Source organism: Hemitrygon akajei, chromosome 10 (genome assembly GCF_048418815.1).
Source record: "Hemitrygon akajei chromosome 10, sHemAka1.3, whole genome shotgun sequence".
Lineage (NCBI taxonomy): Eukaryota > Metazoa > Chordata > Chondrichthyes > Myliobatiformes > Dasyatidae > Hemitrygon > Hemitrygon akajei.
In genome coordinates this window covers 71,440,018-71,465,622 of record NC_133133.1, presented here as the reverse complement: position 1 = coordinate 71,465,622, position 25,605 = coordinate 71,440,018, and the positions used below count along the sequence as shown (strand labels likewise).

Genomic DNA, 25,605 nt, shown 5'->3' with positions numbered 1-25,605 from the left:
CACAAGCCAAGTCAATTTATTTCATTTATTTATATACATGTGTACTGTCAAATGAGACATTTCTCCACACCAAGGTATAAAGCACAGTAGTGCACATAACACATAGTAACATAGGAGAATAAGAATTAAATCTACAAATGCATTACACATAGGTAAATGAAGTAAAGTGCATAAATTAAATATTATAAGATAATGTACAAATTATTGGTGGAACTTCAAATGCAGGGAGTTCAGAAGCTGAATAGCCTGAGGAAAGAATCTTTCCCATCCTGACCATTCTTGCCTTTATGAATCAAAGACTCCCTGCCTGATGATAGAAAGTCAAAGAGGATGCTGGACAGATGGGTGGCATTGTTGATAGAACTAAGGGCCCTGCATATGTAGTGCTCCTATTTATGATTTTGATCACTCTCAGAGATCATAAACTGAGGATAAGGATGCAATAACAAGATCAAAATAATCTAAAGACAACAGCCTGACCATAAATCAAAATTAGAGATGATAGAATGCAAATAGCAATTAGAAACACTCAGGTAGTTTTTCCCAGATGGAGATGGAGGTGTACTGGCAAACACTAATAGATCATATCTGGTTTTTTAAAAAAAAGAAACAGAATAAAACTTGGTTTGAGTTAAACCATCAGAAATGCTGTCTGAGATTAACGCAAAGAACAAAGCTTACTTGTCTCACAACTTAAACTCCCAATTCTAAGAGTCAATGAAATCAGAAGCAAATATGTTAGTTGAGTAAAATATAATGAAGTGAAGTGCAAATAGGTATCAGATCAACTTGAACGAAGAAAGTCAAGTTCTTAACAAGAGTGGAATTTGTAGTAGCACATATTCTGGTAACATTCTCAACATCGCCACCCATTGCCTCTGAAATTTACAGTGGTGAAGATATTTCAGAAAAGAAACAAGGAAACAGTGATGTTTCAGGCTGTGCTCACATCAAGAGGATAACTTTTGGCCTATGCATAATAATTTTCAGGGTGAGCTTGATCCTGTAACACAAACAGCTGGTTTTGCAGAGGTTATTGATTCCTAGCTAAATTTCAAGTGTGAAAAAGCTCCGTTCCTTTACCTCCATGACATCTCCTTCTTCTGGAGGGACGGCTCTCCCGTACAGGATATTTGTGACACAGACATCAGGACATTTTACAAAACTAGGTCATGACAACACTTAGTTCGAGCATCTCACTCTTTTGCTATACTTAGAAGATCTTTGCCAGACTTATCTAAAAAAGTTTTCACTAACTAGCTGTCCGAGTATATTTGCAGTATGTTTCAACTTTGGAGTGGGAAAATCTGAGAGAGGGGTTATCTTCTGTCAAATGGAAGAAGAATCCTAAAGACATTGGATGATCAGAGCTGTAGTGACCTGTGTTCAATACAGAACTCCCGTATTGTCCTTATGAAGTTTACAAGTTCTGCCTGTAACTGTGTGTTTCCTCTGGGTGCTCCAGTTTCCTCCCGCATTCCCAAAAAAATGTGTGAATTCATGGATAAAATGATCACTGCAACTTGCCTTTAGTGGGTAGATGAGTGATAGAATCTGGGGAGAATCGATGGGACTGTGGGGAAGAGAAAATCAGTTAGGTTAGGATTAATGTAAAAACAGGTGTTTAATGGTCAGCACATCTTTGTGGGTCAAGTGGCCCGTTTCTCCGCATCTACAAAATAGGAAATAGGGATGAGATGATTCATTTGTCGAAGAACTGTGAGTCTTTAAAAGTTACCTTCCTTAAAGATCAGTGAAAGAATGTGTTCAACATTTTAAGGTAAAGGTGGATTCTTGATATGCAAGGGGTAAAAGGGGTTGAAAGGTTACCAGGGGTGGGCAGGAATGTGAATCAGATCAACTACAATCTTATTTAACAGTGAAACAGTCTTATAGAACATGGAACATTACAGCACAGTAAGGCCCATTGGCCTACAATATTGACTTTTTAACCTACTTAAAAACAATCTGCTCTTCCCTCCCACATAGCCCTCCATTTTACAATCATCCATGCATTTATCTAAGAGTATTTTAAATTTTCTTAATGTATTTGCCTCTACCACCACCCTTGGCAATATGTTCCACACACCCAATGCTCTGGGTAAAAACCTTACCCCTGACACCCCCTCTATACTTTCCTCCAATCACCTTAAAATTATGCCCCCTCATACTAGCCATTTCTACCCTGGGAAAATTTTCTGGCTATCTAGCCATTCTATGCCTCTTATCATCTTGTACACCTCTATCAAGTTACCTCTCACTCTCCTCTGCTCCAAAGAGAAGTCTTAGCTCACACAACCTATCCTCATAAGACATGCTCTACAATCCAGGTAGCATCCTGGTAAATTTTGTCTGCACCCCCTGGTAAGTTTCCACTTCCTTCCTATAATGAAGCATCCAGAACAGAATACAATATTCCAACCATGGTGTAACCAGCACATTATAGGGCTGCAACATTACTCCTGAACTTCGTACCCTGACCAATGAAGACCAACACACCATAAGTCTTCTTAACAATCCTATCAACTTGTGCTGCAACTTTGAGGGAACTGTGGACGTGGACCCCAGGATCTTTCTGTTCCTCCATAGTGCTAAGAATCCTGCCATTGATCCTGTATTCTTCCTTCAACGTTTACTTTCTAAAGTGAATCACTTCACACTTTTCCAGGTTGAACTCCATCTGCCACTTCTCAGTCCCACTGTGAATCCTATCAAAGTTCCTTTGTAGACCTCAACAACATTCTGCAGTATTCACAACAACACTTGAAGACTAAGTGGCCTATTTACACTCCTGGTTCATATATTACTTATTATTATGTCAAAATGTTAGTTTGTATCAACAGCAAACTTGAATATTTTAGACTCGTTTTCATCCATTTCACCAATATAGATTGGCAGCAGCTGCTGTCCTGGTTCCATGTCTAATGAAAGCCCACTGGTCACAGGCTCCTGACCCAAACATGGCTAATTTTATTCCCGTTAAGCCTGTTTTCTGACTGTTAATTAATTATAAATCAAAGTCTGTATATTATCAACATCAAGCACTCTAATATGAGAGCAACTTGTGTGTCACCTAGCAAAAACTGCCTTTGGTTGCTTTAAGTGAACAGATGCAAGGCAGGGTAATAATTCCAATTACGAGGTATCAATTTTATCACCTTTTAAGATCTGTGTTGTAATCTGCAGTCAGTGATGTCTTGATTGAAATGGAAGTGTGGATTGAACTGTAAAACTCTAACCTACTCTGCATCCACAGCCAAAGACTAAGGAGACAACAGCCTTTAACTGGTAGAAAGCAAATGCCAAGAACAAGCGTGAAGAAACAGCCAAAAGGAGTTTATCTTGGATTCAACTTTAAGAGTATAGCCAATCAGGTAATAGATTGTAATTGATGCAAGGTGTACTTATTCAATGATCGAAAATATCACTGTCAGCAGGTTGGGAAAGAAATTCCATGGAGGGTGCCCGGGAGTCCGATGGTCTGACTCCGGGGAGAGTTGGTGCATGTGTGAAAGTGGTTTGGAACTTGTTGAGGGAAAGAGAGTGGGGAAGGAGTGGGAATTGCTGGGAGGGGGTTGCCTGGGTCTGGTAATGGTGGACAAGGTGAGAGGAGGGGCTGAGGGAAAGAGAGTGGAGAAGGAGTGGGGTAGGGATTTGGGATCAGAGGTAGGCAGCTGGGGAGAAATGGATTATTGTGATGGGAGAAATAAAGGGAATAAGGAGATAGTGAGGGGATGGATGAATGAAAACCGAGACAAAGGGAATAAAAGAATAAGAAATGACAGTGGAGAGAGTTCTGAAAGTGAGGAAGATGAACCAGTTCAGAGAGGAGGTGTTGTCATAATTAGGTTTAATGAGAAGGCGCAAGGACACATGAAGAAAATTAACCCGTTTGTGCTAACAACTCTGGCAAATAAGATAGGGGAAATAGTATTTGCAAAAGTCCTTAATGATGGCAATCTATTGGTAAGATGTGCGAATGAGGAACAACTTGAGAAAGCACTCAAGCTAAAAGAGATAGGAAAATGCAAGGTGGAATATACAGGGAGGGTGGGAGCACGAAATGGTGGTTGTAAAGGAGTGATCACGGGTGTACCAATGAATATAAACATGGAGGAGTTGAAGAAGAATATCAAAGGGGGAAAGTAATTAATGTTCTAAGACTGAAAACAACAAAGGAGGGAATGAAAAAGGAAAGTGAAACAGTATTGATTGAATTTGAAGAAGAAAGAGTTCCAAGGAAAGTGTTCCTGGGTTTCATGAGTTACCCAGTAAGGGTATATGTGCCAAAGCCATTGAGGTGCTATAATTGTCAAAGGTTTGGACACATAGCTAAAAACTGTAAAAGGCAGAGGAGATGTGCTAGATGTGGGGATGATCATGAATATGGAAAGTGTGGAACAGGAGTGCAGCCAAAATGCTGTAATTGTGGAGGAGCTCATAATGTGGCGTATAGTGGGTGTGAGGTTATGAGATGGGAGAATAAAATTCAAGAAATAAGAGTGAAAAGAAAGATCACTTATGCAGAAGCTGTAAGAATGTCAAGAGAACAGAATAATGCTCCTAATGACCAGAGAGCAATAGGGATGCAAGAGATGCAGCAAAGAGTAAATGACAGGATTTATGTGGGGGAAAAAAAGCTCTAGTAACATTCATTGCAGGAGTCATTAATAGTACAGCAGAGATAAAGTCAAAAAGTGACAAAATTCAGCTGGTGGTCAAAGCAGCAGTAAACCATTTAGGGTTAGTAGGACTGACATGGGAAGAAGTGAGGGAGAACCTCACTAATCAGTCATGCCAGGAAGTGTCATAGGTTGGTTAATACTCATTATGGTGATTCTTTTGCAATGGAATGCAAGGCGTTTACTGGCCAATGGCCAGGAATTTAAGGATTTTATTAAGGAAATGGTTGTAAAACCGGATGTAGTGTGTATTCAGGAAACTTGGTTGAAACCAGCTTTAGACTTTGTGGTACATGGGTATACAATGATAAGGAAAGATAGAAATCTAGGGGGAGGAGGAGGTTGTGCTATGTTAATCAAGCAAGGTATACCATATAGAGTACTGGAAAAAGGAGACAATCAGGAATACATAGTGGTGGAAATATGGGAGAGAGGGGAGGGAGTGGTTATAATTAACTACTACAATCCATGTAAAAAGTTGGATTTGGACAGCCTACTAAGGATACAAGGACAAAATAGACATAAAGTAGTGTGGTGTGCAGATTTCAATGCTCACAGCACAATATGGGGGGATCTGATTACAGATTCAAATGGAACGGTAATTGAAGATTTGATGGAAGAAAGGGATTTGGTATGTGTGAATGATGGTAGAGGAACAAGGATAAACATAACAACAGGAACTGAGTCGGTATTAGATATTACGTTAGTGTGGTGAACTACATATACCTGTCTGGACACGCCCCCCCCCACCCCCCGCTGACTGCTCCTGTGGCTCCTCCCACTGACCGTGATTCCTCCCACAGACTCCGGTATAAAGGCAATTGGGGCCTGAGCCCTGCCTCTCAGTCTCCAGGATGTAGCATGGTGGTCAATTGCTGCTTGTTTTTTCTTCCAGTCAATAAAAGCCGATATCTCGCCTCATGTCTCAGAGAGTTATTGATGGTGCATCAGTTAGTGTCTAATGTCTTGGCTGGCATTAGTAACTGGGGAGTTTGGACTGCTTCAACAGTAGGCAGTGATCACTACCCAGTTTTATGTTCAGTGGGTGAAAGAGTTGAAATAAGACCAGGTGGGGGAGTCCCAAAGTGGGTGTTTGGAAAAGCAGATTGGGGTAAGTTCCAGAAGTTAAGTGAAGAAGGATTGACAAAGATTGACATTTTTGGAGATATAGATGAATTAAACAGTCAGGTGACTTCAGCAATTATTATGGCAGCAGAAGGATCTATACTCAGGAGTAAAAATAGGATGAATAGAAAACTAGTGCCATGGTGGACAGAGGAATGTTGTCAGGCTGTAAAAAACAGAAATAGAGCATTCAGGCTAGTTAAAAGAACCCTTAATATGCAGCATTTGATTCAATATAAGAAGGCACAGGCAGTGGTGAAAGAACTATACGTCAAGCTATAAGGGCAAGTTGGAGGAGTTTTTGCAACAAAATAGGAAGAACAACGCCTGTGGGAGAGGTACGGAGAATGATTAAGAGGATGTGGGGAGATAGAAGGGATTGGGAGTATCCAGTAATGATATCTGAGGAGGAAACAGCAGTCTCCAGCAGGGATAAGGCTGAGATCATGGCCAAAGTCATTTGTAAAGATACATAGTTCAGAAAATTTGTCTGAAGAAGGGAGAAGGAGAAGGGAAAGAACAATGAGTCAACACCCAGGTGTGTTAAACAGAAGGAAAGAAACAGATGATATAATTGATGATCCATTTACTTTGGCAGAAATGGTGAGAGCAATAAAGAGATCGAGACCAACCTCCCCAGGGAAAGATCTAATACGCTATGTTATGCTAAAAAATCTAGGAGAAGGAGAGCTCTTGAAGTTACTGCATTTTTATAACAGAGTGTGGGAGGAGGGAAGATTACCAAGTGCATGGAAAGAAGCAGTAGTAATTCCAATAAGGAAACCTGGCAAGGATCCGTCAAAACCCACTAGCTACAGGCCAATAGCACTAACATCAAATATATGTAAGGTAATGGAAAGGATGATAACTGAAAGGTTATCATATGATCTTGAGAAGAGAGGAATGCTGGCAAGTTATCAGAGTGGTTTTAGGAAGGGAAGGAATTCCATGGACTCAGTGATAAGGTTAGAGACTGAAATAAGAAAGGCCCAGGCAAATAAAGAATCAGTAGCTGCAGTGTTTTTGACATTGAAAAAGCCTATGACATGATGTGGAAGGAAGGATTATTAATTAAACTGCACAAGATGGGGGTTGGGGGGAGAGTTTTTAATTGGATTAAAGATTTTTTGTTTGGTATAAAATTCAAGTTCGGATTGGATCCGAATTATCAAAACAGTACATAGTGGGAAATGGCACACCTCAGGGTAGTGTGATTAGCCCGTTACTTTTCATCATTATGATCAATGATGTCCTCACAAAGGTACCAGTGGATATAGGTAGGTCACTGTTTGTGGATGATGGGGCCTTGTGGAAAAGAGGCAGGAACATGGAGCATATAATCAGGAAACTACAAGGAGCAATTGATGAAGTGGTAGAGTGGGGTTATGATTGGGGATGTAGGTTTGCAGTGGAAAAAACAAACTGTATTTTTCACTAGGAAAAGAATTGAAGTAGGGAAGAAGATAAGGATGTATGGGATTGAATTAGAAAGGGTTGGATCATTTAAATTTCTGGGAGTTATATTTGATTCACGATTAACATGGGCAGACCATATCAGGAAAGTTGAGGAGAAATGTAAAAATGTGATGAGATGTTTGACTGGTAGGGAATGGGGAGCAAGTTGTTCAGCATTAAAGAGAATGTATGTGGCTTTAGTAAGATCTGTGTTGGATTATGGAAGTGTAGCGTATGGATCAGCAGCTAGGTCTCTTATAAGGAAACTGGATGTGATTCAGGCTCAGGTTTTGAGAGTGTGCAGTGGGGCTTTTAAAACATCACCAGTATCAGCCCTGCAGGTAGAAATGGGAATAATGCCTTTGGAATTAAGAAGGATGCAATTGATGGCAAACTACTGGGTTAATTTGCAGGGACACAATGATTCTCACCCTGCTAAAGGAGTGTTGCAGGAGTCCTGGGAAAATGGGAGGTTTCAGAGGGAAAACTTTAGTCGGGTAGGGAATGATATTGCTAGATCATGTGGAGTGTTTGATCTAAGGATAAGTCCTTCAGTAGTTTATCTGGTTGTAGCTCCATGGAAGCTGGTATGGCCTGACGTAGACTGGCATTTGTTAGAGGTAAAAAGGAAAGGAAAGTATAAAACTGAGTTGGTAAGTGCATTTAACTGTCATGTGATGGAAAAGTATAGTGATTATACTCAGGTCTATACAGATGGTGCTAAGGAACCTGAGACAGGAGTGACAGGGTTTGGGGTGGCTATACCAGCAAAAGCAATTGCAATCAGCAGAAGAACATCTGATAAGTTAGCGGTGTATACAGTGGAGATGATGGCAGTGTTGGCTGCGTTGCGTTGGGTGGAGAAAACTAAACTAGTCAAAGCGTTGATATGCTCAGATTCATCTTCAGTACGAGCAAGTTTAAGGTCTTCTCACTCAAACAGCCGGCAAGATGTACTTCATGAAGTCCTTCAGTCAGTCACAAGAGTTGCAAATCAGGGAGGTCAGGTTAAATTTCTATAGGTTCCAGCTCATGTAGGGGTGAAGGGCAATGAGTTGCCTCGTCTGGTGGATGAGTTGGCAAAGAGGGCAATAAAGAAAGAAAATATAGAAATGCACATTAGTATCAGTAAAGCAGAGGTTAAGTGTGTTATCTGGGAAAAAATTAACCAAATGTGGCAAGAAAGATGGGACAGGGAGGGGAAAGGGAGGCATTTATATCAAATACAAAAAAGTGTTGCAGGTACTAGGGTAGGAAGTAGATACAGAAGAGAGGAAATTGTGTGGACTAGGTTAAGGCTGGGGCACTGTGCACTAAACCAAACATTGAAATTGATAGGGAAACACCAGACAGGATTGTGTGCGGAATGTCAGGAAGAGGAGTCAGTAGAACGTGTAGTTCTGAGTTGCAGGAAGTATGGGATACAGAGAGAGATGATGAGAATTAATCTAAGGGAATTGGGGGTGCAGGAATTCACATTAAAAGGGTTGCTGGGCATGGGTGAGAGAACACAGATCAGGGTATTTTTAGCTTTCTTAAGGGGTACAGGGGTTTTTTATAGGATATGATGGATAAACAGAAATAGGGTACCAGGATGGGGAGGATAAAGTGTAGGTTAGGGTATGTGTATGTGTGCGATTGGGTGACGGGATTTGGAATGTGAGTCCATCGCATAGTCCGGAACAGAAGGAGGCGGTAATGCACCATTAAGCTGGGTGCCAACCGCTGTAAAACAAGACAGAGAGAAAGAGAGAGATCACTGTCAGCAGCACAAGAATAGTTGCCAATGTAAATCTTCATTTCTAGAATCTTTAATGATAGAGGTTATCTGCATTTATGTTCTCAGCAGAGGTTTAGTTGCAGACTTTTGGAGAAGCTGTTTAAAAATATAACAATTAGTACAACTGAAAATGAAATAGTTTAAATAGTTTGTGGTGAATATGTGTTTTAAAAATTATCACATCAAAGAATGTGAAGGTAATATTTATTGGAATGCATTTTTAATGCATAATCCTTGGTAAATATTTTGCTCTAGGTAAAAGAGTCACAATTCACAGTGATATTTATCTACCTTAATAACTCTGTGGTGCTGGAATAATAGATTAAAAGAAAATCTGACACTAAAGAAAGTCCTTTGGCATATCATATCTATGCCATGTGGGAAATAGTCACCCTATCTGACCTCATCATATCACTTTTGGTCCATAGCTCTACAAGAGTATGTTTTAGTACTTTTTTGAATGTGATGATGGTTTCTGGATGAACCATACTTTCAGGTAATGTGTTCCAAATTGCTTCCACCTGCTGGATGATGTAAAAATACATTTCTTTGTCAGGAAACAAAAGGACGTTGGCATAAGATGAGGGGAAGAAGTTTTAAAGTGGATGAGGAGTAAGTTTTTATTAACACAGAGAATGGTTAATATTTGGACCAGATAAAAAAACTCTGTTTAATCATCAGACACACTTAATTAGGCTAGGCATAGAATGACATGATCCTGAGCAAAATGGGATTATTGTAGATGGGCATAAAAGAAGGCATGGATGTGATGGGCTGAAGGACCTATTTCTGTGACTCCATGACTCATCACCCCTCAAATCCCATTGACTGATTTAAATCTATGGTCACATGTTTTTGACCCCTATATTAGAAAGGACTTCCTAATATTCTACCCATGACTCTTATAGCTGTAGCCCCATAGCTTCTGCTGCAAAATGGTAACAATTCTAGGCCTCATTGCTAAATTTTTTAAATCCTGGCACTGTCCTCATATGTCTCCTTCGCATCTTCTCTGGAGTGATCACAAGAATCATAACGTTGTGGTGAACTACATATACCTGTCTGGACTGCTCCTGTGGCTCCTCCCACAGACCCCTGTATAAAGGCGATTGAGGCCTGAGCCCGGCCTCGTTCTCCAGGATGTAGTGTTGTTCATTCTTCCAGTCAATAAAAGCCGATATCTCGTTTCTTACGTCTCAGAGTGAGTTATTGATGGTGCATCAAACTTGGTGGCCAGAACTGTATATTACTCACATTCTTGCATAACCTCTCTATGTGTGTATTCTATGCCTTGATAACTAAGTAAGTGTGCAGCCGATGTACATTTTTTAAAATCTATGTCATTGCTTTATCTTAATACTTTATATAGGCCTGCAGCGAAGCACTTCATGGCCCCTCAGTTCTTCCATCTTTTGTGAATTCCCATGGTTTTGGAACTCACCAAGTACATTATTACATACTTCTCCAGATAGAATTTCATTTGCCAATCACCACATAATTCAATTCTTCCTGCAATTTAAACTTTCCTCCTCATTATACATCATATCGCTAATGGCAAACTCATGTATCATGCCATCGGCTCTCAAGTTTAAGTTATTAAAATACTGCACATAACAAACTGCGAGGCTCTAAGCTTAATGGGATAGATAGATAGATAGATAGATAGATACTTTATTCATCCCCATGGGGAAATTCAACTTTTTTCCAATGTCCCATACACTTGTTGTAGCAAAACTAATTACATACAATACTTAACTCAGTAAAAAATATGATATGCATCTAAATCACTATCTCAAAAAGCATTAATAATAGCTTTTAAAAAGTTCTTAAGTCCTGGCGGTTGAATTGTAAAGCCTAATGGCATTGGGGAGTATTGACCTCTTCATCCTGTCTGAGGAGCATTGCATCGATAGTAACCTGTCGCTGAAACTGCTTCTCTGTCTCTGGATGGTGCTATGTAGAGGATGTTCAGAGTTATCCATAATTGACCGTAGCCTACTCAGCGCCCTTCGCTCAGCTACCGATGTTAAACTCTCCAGTACTTTGCCCACGACAGAGCCCGCCTTCCTTACCAGCTTATTAAGACGTGAGGCGTCCCTCTTCTTAATGCTTCCTCCCCAACACGCCACCACAAAGAAGAGGGCGCTCTCCACAACTGACCTATAGAACATCTTCAGCATCTCACTACAGACATTGAATGACGCCAACCTTCTTAGGAAGTACAGTCGACTCTGTGCCTTCCTGCACAAGGCATCTGTGTTGGCAGTCCAGTCTAGCTTCTCGTCTAACTGTACTCCCAGATACTTGTAGGTCTTAACCTGCTCCACACATTCTCCATTAATGATCACTGGCTCCATATGAGGCCTAGATCTCCTAAAGTCCACCACCATCTCCTTGGTCTTGGTGATATTGAGACGCAGGTAGTTTGAGTTGCACCATATCACAAAGTCCTGTATCAGTTTCCTATACTCCTCCTCCTGTCCATTCCTGACACACCCCACTATGGCCGTGTCATCAGCGAACTTCTGCACATGGCAGGACTCCGAGTTATATTGGAAGTCTGATGGGTACAGGGTGAACAGGACCGGAGAGAGTACGGTTCCCTGCGGCGCCCCTGTGCTGCTGACCACCGTGTCAGACCTACAGTCTCCCAACCGCACATACTGAGGTCTATCTGTCAAGTAGTCCACTATCCAATCCACCATGTGAGAGTCTACTCCCATCTCCATTAGTTTGTGCCTTAAGATCTTGGGCTGGATGGTGTTAAAGGCACTAGAGAAGTCAAGGAATGTAATCCTCACAGCACAACTGACCCCCTCTAGGTGAGAGAGTGATTTGTGCAGCAAATACGTGATAGCATCCTCCACTCCCACCTTCTCCTTATATGCAAACTGAAGAGGATCCTGGGCTTGCCTGGTTTGTGGCCTCAGATTCTGTATTATCAGCCGCTCCAAGGTCTTCATCACGTGCGACGTCAAGGCAACAGGTCTGAAGTCATTCAACTCCTTAGTATCTCAGCGATACTAGGTTACCATCGCTAAAACACTTCTCAGCCATTACCCTTCTCCTCCTGTGTCACTCACTGTTCAGCTCAGGGGCCAATTATTACTTATTTGACCAATCTTCAATATAGGGAAATATTTTGCTAAAATCCAGGTAGACTACAGCAACTCTCTTTAAAAACAACTCTAGCTTAGTCAGATAGAACAAGTGATATTTGCTCTTCATTTACCTTTAAATTAAGACTTTTAGTTCTTGGAATCCATTCCAATCCGAAAACCACTGAACTAAATAGGCTGCAGCTACCCAGTTTATCTCTTTTTCCCTTTCAGAAAAAACATTACCCCCAATCTCTGACATCACTCCTCTATTCAAGATATATATACAGCCAAAGCCTCTGTAATGTTCTCAATTGCTTCTTTTTTCAGCATGGAATATATTCCATCAGGAATATATGGTTTATTATCCACTTCCAAAAATGTTAAGTCTGGAAATGCATCTTCTTTTGCTATACTTATCCCATTCAACATTTCACAGATTTACACCTTAACTAAAAGAAGTATTTGTGAGAGCCTTTTTTTTTAAGCCAGCTGCCCACATCTTTATTTGCACACCATGGTTACTTACATCCCAAAAGGCTGTATTCTTTCATCAGATATCCAGTTACTCTACTTGCTGACAATTTTTAGGGGGTTTTTATTTGATTAAGTTTGGTGGCATTTTTATTTCACATTCAAATAAAATTTCCTTTTAAGTTTTACTCCTACACTTTTTGTACTCTTCTATCATGCCCTTGGTATTGAATTTTTTTTAACTTACTCTAAATTCTTTGCATCTTTACATTGGAAAGGAGTGTGCTCTAGATTTGCTAGTCCCACTCTTCATCTGTCTGGTATCTTATTTATCTAGAATCCTTTAAATCTCTTTCTGAATGCCTCCTTTGTTCTGACATTGAATCACCTCCAAGCAGCTATTCCTACTTTTGCTGAATTATATTCAGCTGAGTAAAGCTGATTATGCCCACAATTTAGAGCCCACATTCCTGTGTTATCTCTGTCCTGGTGCTTACAAGTGCTCAATTTAATTTAATTAGGAGCACTACACAACTGTTAAACCACTCTGCACAACCTTAATCACTACTTCAGTATTCCAATACCAAGAGCACTTTACACTACAATGGAGTTAGTGTTTTTTTTTATAATAGTGTTCTTTCTTGTATACGTTTATCTTGCAAATGTTGTTCCTTTGATGCTATGTGCCTGTGACTCTGCTGCAAGTAAGTTTTTCATTATGGCTCAGCATACATGTCCTTAAGCATACAACAAATTTAACTAGTTTGGACTGTTATGAAACCAGTAACTGGTTTCACTTACCAGCAAAGATAGATATGTCAGTTGAAGTCCAATGGTACTATTTTCAAAAGTTTTATTAATAAAGGGGCACAAAAATTAAGGTTAATACAAACATTCAGATAACATGCGTCAATACTCAATCTAAAACGCAGGTACATTAATAATCACTCGGTAATAAGCTCTTTCGTTGTCTAGGGTATAATACTGAGTCCAATTGGAAATATAAAGAGTCACTCTGAAGTCTGCAGGCTTTTCCCTTTTTGGTTTCACGTGTTGGAGAGAGAGAGAGAGAGATAAAACGGAAAAACTTGCCCAAAAACATCCGTGGAATCAGGGGAGCGATCTTCCCCGTTGTTAGTTAAAAGCGATCTTCCGTTGGTTCTAGCCACAAACCCCGCATTCGGAATTTAACGCACGTGGCTTACTTCAAAATGGCTTCCCGTTCCCACGGGAAGCGGTATCGTGCTTCTTGGTGTCTCCTTGGTGCGTCTGAGGGTCGTCCTCTTTCAGACCCTTCTTTATACTGCCTCACGGGATCTCAGGTGTCAATCAGGTTGCAGGTGATGCAATCTCTCTCTCAACCAGCCCACTTTGCCCGAGGGCTTTACAATGTCCCTGCGAGTTGGCACGTCTGCAGTTCCCAGGTGTCTCCTGAGAACAATGCCACAGTCGCCAGCTTTTGTCCCAGTGGAATGCGGTATCCAGCACGTTGCTGTCTTTCCATTTCCTGTGTCCATTCAGCCTGTCTCTCTCTCTCTTGCTCTCTCTCTCGGGTCATTGACCCCCCTTAACTAGAGTTCTTGCGATTTTCACAAAGGAGGGGGCTGGTATCATAACACCTCCCCTCTTAAAAAGGTTTTTACCAGCGGTTAAAACCCAGAGTGGTACAGTCTTACAGAAATTTTGAATCTAATACAATACAGAAGCTTTTCTTTTCACTACAGAGTAATACAGTTATACATTCAAGTCAGCATCTAAACAGTTAACAAGTACAGTGCCCCTTTCCTTTAATACCTTAACCTCACGTGCCATGCTAACGCCTGGCAGCATCAGACTTCAGCTCAATAACCAGCTTATTTATTTGCTTTCTTCAGCAACATAACTAAGGAGGTGTGATCTTAGCTTAGGTGCATCTACAAAAGTTTATGCGAATACTAATCGTTTCGGTCGGTTTACTTCGCCGGCAGGTCTCCAAAGGTCTGTCTTTATTATTCACAGGCTTTGGCGCAACCCGTAAAACCTGCTTTGCTGTTTAAAAAAAAATGGCATCCCCATTAACCGTCACCTCTTTTCTGGCGAGTCCCCCCGTTGGGACTTTGAGTAATTTGGCGTGGTGAACTCCCGCCCGCCTCGTTCATCGGGGCTATTTTTTTAACACCATGCCCCAAACTGTCAAGACCCTTCAGGCTATTTGTTTTTAATTCCAACTCCTCTTTCAGGTAGCATTTCGAATGCAACCTCTTCACACCCCACCCTGGCGTAACAATAGAGTGGGGGGCCCCGCTATTTCCCGACTCACTCTGTGAGCGATCTGCCAGGTTTAAAATTTCTTCCTTCGACTTGGGAACTACAGACTTTCCGTTTCCTTCAATAACAATCCTCATTCCCCCCTTAAATTCGGCATTAACCTTGGCCCCACTCTCGAATACAAACACCGTGGAACTCACACTTCCCACGGTTACCAAGGTTAACCCTTTTCCTACTGAACCAACCCTATCTGATCCACAAAGACGGCCGCCCCGTCCCCCTGAATCAAACACCTCAGACTTCCTCTGAGCTCTGTTACCAGGTTCAGCACCACGTGCGCCCCCATCTTGGACACACTCAAACGGGACATTGGCCCCTTCCAGGCTTTCAATACCCGTACCTTTTTCAAATTCTAACGTCCCCCGATCCTTCCAGTTACTCTCTAGGCAGCCCCCCGTTGGGGAAGGCGCAACCCTGCGAGCTGAAACAACCTCCTCGGCCATTTCAGCTGACTTCTCCACAGCAAGGATACCCTTCCTCTCTAAGACTGCCCTCATTTCACTCTCGGGACCATCGAGAACACCTTTAGAACTCTGAACTTCTTCAAACAATTCTGCCAAACCAGACAGATTAACCATGTCCAACTCTGGACATTTTAACAACTTTATCCGTTTCTCAACTTTAGTTCCTACCTCTAGGACCTTTCTCTTCACTAAGGGCAGGGCTATTTCCTCTCCCTTACCCCCTTTTACTTTACTGCTTTCTGTTTTACCACCCTCGGAACCCTCATGGTACAGGGTCGGTAAAAACATCTTGGCCAGATCACCGCTGGCTTCATTTAAACTGTCCTCTTTCTCAGCCGCTTTTTCCGACAGGCTGCGAGTGACCGCGCATGCGCGATAGCTTTGTGACTCTAGGGGCGGGGCCACCGCACTCGCCGGTCGGCGGGTCGGCATCATGGCTGCCCAAATCCTCCCTCCTGCTAACACACTTTGTAACAACGCGACCCACTGCTCTTGTGGCCACTTCTGGTTCACTGCCACCTTTTCAAAAAGCAAGAAATAACTATCAACATCCGTCTCCTCGAACGGAGGTACTAATCTCAGCTCCCGACTAACATTAAACCGCTCTCTCCTTAGCTCCTCCCTCTCTCTTTCTCTCCCCGCTGCCGCTCTCTCGGCTGCTGCTAACTCTCTGATCCGAATTTCATGCTGTCTTTGCCTCTCAGCTTGATCCTGCTCGTTTTCCACCTCTAACCCCTTCGCCAAATTTAACAAGTCTGATTTGGTGCTCACCTCTAGCGCTGCCACAGTCGCGTTTTTCATAAATTCACACACGTCCATCTTTGCTGGTTTTTCTGTCTGGCTACCTGCGTACCAGATCCAAATTATTTTGTTTTGACTTACAATCCCGATTGACTGACCTCCCCCTTTTTGGTGTCAAATCCCGAGACGAGAACCCCACTTGTTATGAAACCAGTAACTGGTTTCACTTACCAGCAAAGATAGATATGTCAGTTGAAGTCCAATGGTACTATTTTCAAAAGTTTTATTAATAAAGGGGCACAAAAATTAAGGTTAATACAAACATTCAGATAACATGCATCAATACTCAATCTAAAACACAGGTACATTAATAATCACTCGGTAATAAGCTCTTTCGTTGTCTAGGGTATAATACTGAGTCCAATTGGAAATATAAAGAGTCACTCTGAAGTCTGCAGGCTTTTCCCTTTTTGGTTTCACGTGTTGGAGAGAGAGAGAGAGAGATAAAACGGAAAAACTTGCCCAAAAACATCCGTGGAATCAGGGGAGCGATCTTCCCCGTTGTTAGTTAAAAGCGATCTTCCGTTGGTTCTAGCCACAAACCCCGCATTCGGAATTTAACGCACGTGGCTTACTTCAAAATGGCTTCCCGTTCCCACGGGAAGCGGTATCGTGCTTCTTGGTGTCTCCTTGGTGCGTCTGAGGGTCGTCCTCTTTCAGACCCTTCTTTATACTGCCTCACGGGATCTCAGGTGTCAATCAGGTTGCAGGTGATGCAATCTCTCTCTCAACCAGCCCACTTTGCCCGAGGGCTTTACAATGTCCCTGCGAGTTGGCACGTCTGCAGTTCCCAGGTGTCTCCTGAGAACAATGCCACAGTCGCCAGCTTTTGTCCCAGTGGAATGCGGTATCCAGCACGTTGCTGTCTTTCCATTTCCTGTGTCCATTCAGCCTGTCTCTCTCTCTCTCTTGCTCTCTCTCTCTTGCTCTCTCTCTCGGGTCATTGACCCCCCTTAACTAGAGTTCTTGCGATTTTCACAAAGGAGGGGGCTGGTATCATAACAGGACAAACCATCTTGGTACCCTGTACAATGCATAAACATTCATTCCCTCCACCACTGGTGCACTTGAGTGTCTTTTGCTAAATGCACAGCTGGTTTTCAGTCGGAGGATTGTAATAAGCTGTTTGGGTGCAAGTTTAAGGTCTTTTCACTCAAACAGCCGGCAAGATGTACTTCATGAAGTCCTTCAGTCAGTCACGAGAGTTGCAAATCAGGGAGGTCAGGTTAAATTTCTATGGGTTCCAGCTCATGTAGGGGTGAAGGGGAATGAAAAGGTGGATGAGTTGGCAAAGAGGACATTAAAGAAAGAAAATATAGAAATGCACATTAGTATCAGTAAAGCAGAGGTTCAGTGTGTTATCTGGGAAAAAATCAACCAAATGTGGCAAGAAAGATGGGACAGAGAGGGGAAAGGGAGGCATTTATATCAAACACAAAAGAGTGTTACAGGTACTAGGGTAGGCAGTGGATACAAAAGAGAGGAAACTGCGTGGACTAGGTTAAGGTTGGGGCACTGCGTACTAAACCAAACACTGAAATTGATAGGGAAACACCAGACAGGACTGTGTGAGGAATGTCAGGAAGAGGAGTCAGTAGAACATGTAGTTCTGAGTTGCAGGAAGTATGGGATACAGAGAGAGATGATGAGAATTAATCTAAGGGAATTGGGGGTGCAGGAATTCACATTAAAAGTGCTGCTGGGCATGGGTGAGAGAGCACAGGTTAGGGTATTTTTAGCTTTCTTAAGGGTTACAGGGGTTTTTTATAGGATATGATGGATAAACAGGAATAGGGTACTAGGATGGCTAAAGCTGGGAGGATAAAGCTTGGGTTAGGGTATATGTGTGTGAGATTGGGTGAAGGGATTTAGAATGTGAGTCTATCAGAACCTCCGGAGCAGAGGGAGGCAGTAATGCACCACTAAACTGGGTGCCAACCACCGTAAAACAAGACAGACAGAGAGAGAGAGCTGTTTGGGTCTGAGTGGGGTGCTGGAGAGCATCGGGCTCTGAGGTTTTAAGAGCAGCAGAATTGGCTAATTGTTGCTTAATGAGAGTTGTTAATTGTTTAGAGTTGTTCTGCAACCTGTTCTTTATAGTGAGGTCTCCTGATGCTTTTGGATTAAATCTGTTAAGGGTGCAGAGGAGATTTACAAGGATGTTGTCTAGATTGGGGAGAATGCCTTATGAGAATAGGTTGAGTGAACTTGGCCTTTTCTACTTGGGGCAACAGGAGGATGAGAGGTGACCTGATAGAGGTGTATAAGATGATGAGAGGCATTGATTATGTGGATAGTCAGAGGCTTTTTCTCAGGGCTGAAATGTTGCCATAAGAAGACACAGGTCTAAGGTGCTGGGGAATAGGTACAGAGGAGATAGCAGGGGTAAGTTTTTGACAGAGAGTGGTGAGTGCATGGAATGGGCTGCCGGCAACGGTGGTGGAGGCAGATACAATAGGGTCTTTTAAGAGTCTTTTGGATAGGTACATGGAGCTTAGAAAAATAGAGGGCTATGGGTAAGCCTAGTAATTTCTAAGGTAGGAACATGTTCGGCACAACTTTGTGGACTGAAGGGCCTGTATTGTGCTGTAGGTTTTCTATGTTTCTATGTTTATTATGATAGTCTCAGGGATTCTGTGTTACTTGTGTTATTTAAACAGATAACCGATAAGCACTAATCACGGCAGCCTTGTTCTTAGAATGCTACATCTCGCAGTGTCACTCGGCTGGGCCATCGATTTTCCTTTGGAATTATTATGATAAGCTCATTAGCATCTCTACATTGGAGCTGCCTTTCCTCTCACCTGCCAAGTAGTGGACCCAGCAGGGATTGAACAGTGGCCAGTGGCATTTTGACAGTGGCTTTAGGTGAGAACTAGACAACCAGGTGACCCGTTGGGGTACCCTTTGAGAGAAAGGTAGTGCAGTCTGATGTGACCAGAATGAACATTAAATTTCCCTGAACGCTATTGGTATTGCTTTGCTTTGGAAATTGAAGAATAAAAACCAGTTTATTAAAGAAGAAAGACACATAGCAAGGCAAATATAATGAAGGATACTTCTGATGGCAACATTTCTGGCTGATCTGTCACCCTTGTGGCTCTCGTTGTCATTCTGGAGACGTGCAGTCCTTTCATGCGCTGTCTCTTCATCTCTTCTGCTGTTTGTTCTTTGTCTCTGATCCTGGAGACGTGCATTTCTCAGCTCCTTTGTCTCTTCCTCTCTCCTCCTTCTGTGCCAGCTGTTGTCATTCTGGAGATGAGCATGCCTCTCCTCCTCTGTCTCTTCTCTCATCGTTTTTGTCCTGACTCTTTGATCCTGATCGTGCGACCCTGGCCTCATCTGATTCTTGTTCTCTCCCTCTCCTTGCCGCTTCCCGGTGACATTTGATGTCCCCCTTCTCTTTCCACATGGCATAATTACTGAACAGATCCTGACCTGGATCTGGGCCATACCTTCCAAATATCCGGACCTGACTTGCACTACCTTACTTTCCTTTTTCTATTTTCCAATTATGATTTATAATTTAAATTTTTATTATATTTACTTCGATTTGTACTTCAGGGAGTATGAAGTGCAGAATCAAATATAGCTGTGATGATTGTACGCTGTAGTATCAATTGTCTGATGACAATAAAGTAAAGTAAAAGTAAGTAGGCTGACCATTTTTTTTACCCTAATGCTGGATCGAAGACACAAAGCAATAATACCAAAGGAAGCTGATTATTCTTGATGATGTGGTTGGCGCTCTCCTAAATGGACATGATATAGTCACCGCTGTCCTTTGACTGCAGCAAAGGGTTTTATGGGTGTCTCAAAGTATGTCATTACGGGTTACGGGATGTTATGTTATGCTTAAGTTTAGAGAAGATCCGATGTTCAGTTTTTGAATCTAATCAAGACTTTTATATATTGCGGGGACCATAGTTGAGTTATTTTCAAAATCTTTTGATTTGTTGTAAAAGTTCAGATGGTGACTAATAATATATTTTATTATATGATGAGGGTTCCCCCCCTTTTTTTTCTTGCTTTTCCTAACAGCTCTGAGTTTGGTAGTGGGTTTAGATTTTTTTTCTGTATACCAAATATTTTATATTTCAATATTACGATTTAATTTAATCTTTATGAATACAGGGTTTTGTGATTGTAACTGTTTTTAATACAATGTATTTGGTACTTTTTTAAACTTATATATACCTCCTTGTACTCTGTATTCCTTTATGCAGAAAGTAATAAAAATATTGAAAGAGAAGTACGTCATTACAGTAAGATTTAATTATCTCTTATTGATGGGTGGCAGTTGGATCTGTTCCAATCCTGCACATGCTGATGGTGATATGTGACCGCTCGAAATAGAGCTGCCCTGCCCTTTTGCTCTGGTTGATGTTGCTACTGAGGCTGGCCGTGAGCATGCGTTGTGGTGTCGCGTCCCAATTTCCATGATGGCGGATCGGCTCTCGGGTCAAAGCCAGCCTGTTGATTTTTGCGAATGAGCAATTTTATACAAACTTATAACCCTGAACTCTGCAAGTTAGTGCATTTTAAGTTGATTTAGCCAAAAAAAAGTGCCACTGTAACTTTACTTACTTTATTGTCATCAGACAATTGATACTACAGCGTACAATCATCACAGCGATATTTGATTTTGCGTTTCATGCTCCCTGAAGTACAAATCGAAGTAAATATAATAAACATTTAAATTATAAATCATAATTGGAAAATAGAAAAGGGAAAGTAAGGTAGTGCAAGTCAGGTCCGGATATTTGGAAGGTACGGCCCAGATCCGGGTCAGGGTTGTGCTAATTGGAGGTCACAAACAGACTGAGAGTTTTAGTAGTATATAGATAGAAGATAGATAGATAGATGGATGCCATCTATTCTCAAGTCCATGTTCTGAGTTCCTTGAATTTATGTTCCAAGTGTCTCTAGTCTATGTTCCAAGTTTCTCAAGTCCATGTTCCAAGCTTCTCTGGTCTACATTCTAAATTTCTCCAATCTCTGTTCTGAGCTTTTCAAATTGTAGGTACCTGGGTTCCCAGCCTCGGGCTCCTGTGACTCAGGTACACGTGTTTCCTGAACTAGTACTTTGAGTTTGCAACCTTGAAGAACCCAGCTCCAAAGGCTGATCCCTGGCTGGAATGTGCAAACACACAAGTAGAGTAAATCTATCAAGAATAAGCTACATTGTACTTAAACCTCTTGATGAAAGTTATGGTACAGACTATGAAAACTGAACTCCCATGTAACAAATGAAACAAATCTATAGAGGGCCATCAGGCACAGGTATAGAAAGAGCCTGTCTATGTTATTTCAATCTGTAAAATTGAGAGTACAGCCTTCTGTTAACGCCCAAACAACAAGGACTTGTTTTTTTGTTTAAACAACTTTTCTTTTAAAGTCTCTCTTTAATACCTGAGGGCCGTCACCTTTACATCCCACAATTCCTCTCTCTCCATACACATGCATGTGCATAACAGGGGAGTGCATGTGTACTAGATACTTACATAGGCCAAATGATCAAAACTCAACACTCTCCCATTCTTTTTATGTATATATTAAAAAATTTAATTTGAAAAAAAATTAAGACAATTCAAATGTCCATTAGGATATCGGAATTAGTTCTAACCCTTGAAGTTAATACAATTCTTAAGGTACCAAATCCCTTCACTAAGTGTCTTTAAAAGCACAAGAGCTGGTGTTCCTTTCTTTGTGAGACAGTCAGCTAGGGTGTGGCCAGAAAAAACAGCATTGTCAATACCTTCAGACATTGCAACGGTTTCTCCTGCCAGTGTACTCCATGTAACTCTTTGAATCCTTTTTAATTGCCAATAGAAAGGTGAAAATCTTCCCTCTTTTCCTTGAGTACCACCATCAGGAAGATTTCCAAGAGAGACATCACTGAAGACAATGAGTCTCAGTGAGCTGTCTTTTCCAAGCTGTTGAAACTTCAAAACTACTTTTTCAGATTGAATTCTGCCCACTATCTTGTTTGCCTCATGTAAAGTTTGTACTGCGGCATTTTTTTATGCTGCATGTCAAGTTGCTGGCATCAAACATGATGTCAGGTCTGCTCTGCTTTGCCACCCATAGATTCTGACCAATCTTTGATCTAATTTGCTCTGCTTCAGCTTCACTGAGGGGTGCATCCCGTTGTGTGGCACGAAAGGATTCCGTGTGGATTTTCTGAGGATTCCTGATGTAGCTTTCTTGGCGCAATTGTGCTGTTCTGTCATCAGCAAGGATGTCTATCCCTACAGAACAGTATCTGTCATGTTCCTCCCATCCAGCCTGAAAGGCTGACTTTAGCTGAGGGATAACTGTTGTGGCAAAGTTTTGTGACAAAGTCATCTATGACAGGCAAGTAGTCCAATCACATGATGTTCTGAATCTTGCCAGTAAACAGCAGCTGGATCCACTTGTGACATCCTTCCACCCGTATTCAACATTATTTCCTTGACCTTTTTATACCAGTAAAGTGATACATCTGCTGGACCGTACACTCACTTTTTGAGTTTCCACAGTGTTCCTTTGCTTCTGGTTTCGGGGGGGGGGGGGGGTAATGTAAATGTCATGTGACAGCTCCATTCCCTGTAACAATGTAGATTTTATGTCCATGCAATAAGATTGTTGATGCTTTTGACATATCACTAAGAGAACTTGTCAGAGAGACTCTGATGCACATGTTGGCAAGTTTTTTTGGAGTTCATCTCTGTTAAGTTCCTCAAACCCTCTAGCCACCAGATGTACTTTTGGTATAATTCCTATCAGGATTTCTTTCAGGGTGTAAACCTATCTTGTAGACACTGTCTTTTGGTCATTGTCTCTAGCTTCCTCAAACATTCCATTATTTCTCCAACTTCTGATTTTGTCCTGTTTTGCAGATTCAATTGACGCCTCTTTAGTTACATTACACCTCTTTAGAACATTTTGGAACATTTAGAACATTTTCAGCTTGATATTTCTCAGATGGTCCAGCCTGATATATACTTGATTCAATGGGAAGTCTGTCTACACATAACATGTCAGCGACTGTGACTGTTAGATAATTCAAGTGGTACCAACTTTTGTATCTCCCAGTGGTTTTGCCTGCTCGTCTAAGACTTCAGCTTTGCATGAGATACCAATGTTTTGGTCTACAAATCTCACAGCTTGCCCTGTTTTAAGACTGAAACTTCCAAGCTGTCTTTGCACTTGTGATAATTTCTGTTCAGTTTTCAACACCACTCTCCTCTGCATTGTCTGTACCACCATTGAGCAAATCTATTGAGTCCCCAACTGCACTCTCTTCCCCAATGTCACTGCCACTGTTGAGCAACTCTGTTGGGTCCTTAGATGCACCCTCCTCATCCCTGTCTGTGCTATGTGACTGTGTGCTAGGTAAATGCTTTTCATTTTTTGTTTCATTCTCCACGGAGTTGTGATGGTCTTCAGTATGTGCTTTATGTAGTCTGGAATGATGCACTCTCACATACGTACCTCCACGTCTTACAAATAATTCCATCTTGGCTAATGACAGCTCCAGGACCTTTCCATTCTGAACAGTCTGCTCTTTTGTAATATGCTTTGTCCCCATGTCATATTTGTCATTTGTACGATAGACCTGTGCCCTCAGTGCTCTTTGAATTCTCTTATATCTACCCTCAACTCTCTTTTACCCTTTACATACTTAAAAAAGCTTTTAGTATCTTCTTTGATATTAGTTCCTAGCTTCCTTTCATAATTCATCTTTTCCTTCCTAATGACCTTCTTAGTTTCCTTCTGCAAGTTTTTAAAAGCTTCCCAATCCTCTATCTTCCCACTGGCTTTGGCTTCCTTGTCTGCCCTCCCTTTTGCTTTTAGTTTGGCTCAGACTTCACTTGTCAGCCACGGAAGTGTCCATCTTCCCTTTGAAAATTTCTTCTTATTTGGAATATATCTGTCTTCCACTTCCCTCATTTTTCTCAGAAACTGCAGCCATTGCTGCTCTGCTGTCCTTCCTGCTAGTGTCTCTTTCCAGTCAGCCTTGGCCAGTTCCCCTCTCATGCCATTGTAATTTCCTTTATTCCACTGAAATACTGACGCATTAGAATTTAGTTTCTCCTCAAATTTCAAAGTGAATTCGATCATATCGTGATCACTGTTTCTGTAAATTTTGTCGAAGTCTAAATATGCCTCATAAATCTGATCCTTTTCATCCTTCAAAAACAGTCAAGTGCATTTATTAGTGAATTCATACTTTCATCTTACTTCAATTTTTCCACTGAAATTCACATCCTGTTCTCCCTCACTCTTCCTGAAAGTGACAACACAACAGCCAATGCTTGCTTCTTCTCCAGTTCCGTAACACAAGTCCATATTCCAATCTCATTTTTCCAGGTTTTGTATGGCTTGCTCTCATCAAATGCTGGCAAGATCCTACAATTGGAAACCATCCTCTTCCGCCACTGTTAATGCCCAAACAATGACACGTTTTTCTTTTGTTAAAACAACTTTACTTTCAACATATCCCTTCAAAACCTGAGGGCTGTCACCTCTATATCCCACAATACCTCTCCCTCCACACGCATGCACATAACATGTGTGCTAAATACTTACACGGTCCAAATGTCCTGGCCTAAGTGTACAAGGTTCTCAAGGTTCTCTAGGTCCCCCATGGACTTTAAGCTTCCACAAGATCTTTTCAATGTTTTTCCTGTCTTGAGAACTCCTAGTTCTTTCTTGCAGACTCCCAGGCCTTCCTCTCATGACCTCTCTTGAGCTTCCCTGGTCTCTCAGTCTCTCGAGGTTCTCGTCTCCCTCTGCCTCGAGGTCTCCCAGGTCCCTCCCTCCCAGTCCTCATCTCGAGGTTCTCCAGTTCGAGTACCCCAAGTCTCTTGAGTCGTCCCTGGATCTCAAGTTTTTAAGTTTCCCTAGGCCATCAGGTGCCGGCCGTAGGAAGTGGGAGACTGTAATGAGCTTTTCAGGCTTGTATGGGGCACCAGAGAATGTGGGGTTCTGAGGGTTTTGGAGCACCTGAATTAGGTAATTGTTGTTTAATGAGAGGACATTAATCATTTACAGTTACCTATATTATTTAAGCAGATGCCCAATTAGCCCTAATTGCAGGGTCCCAGTTTTCAGAATGTTACTTCTCGCAGTGTCGCTCGGCTGAGCCACTGATATTCATTTGGAATTATTATGAATAAACTCATCGCTCTCTCTACATTGGAGTTTGCTTCTCTGCCACACTTGGGTTCTGATATTACCAGCATGCACCGTGACAAGGGATAGTGGTTACCTGGAATGAACTACCAGAGGAGGTGTTAGATACAACCATAGTTTGGACAGAGACTTGAATGGGAAAAGTGTAGAATGATATTGATGTAATGCAGATAAATTGTATTACCATAGCTGGATGCCGCAGTTGGCATGGTGTAAGCGGGCCAAGAGAGTAAACTGGG

At 41.7% G+C, this 25,605-nt stretch overlaps 1 protein-coding gene across 3 annotated transcripts in view; it reads left to right on the top strand.

The window, feature by feature from the left end:
* Positions 1 to 25,605, top strand: part of LOC140734463 (UAP56-interacting factor-like) — a 111,811-nt gene that overhangs the window by 73,279 nt on the left and 12,927 nt on the right. For 2 of the 3 annotated variants that reach the window (XM_073058439.1, XM_073058437.1), the window contains one exon: positions 3,257 to 3,374. The exons of the other annotated variant lie outside the window; for it this stretch is intronic. In XM_073058439.1, the coding sequence (XP_072914540.1) occupies positions 3,257 to 3,374 (118 nt within the window). The remainder of the gene's footprint in view (positions 1 to 3,256; positions 3,375 to 25,605) is intronic. 3 annotated transcript variants of the gene reach the window in all.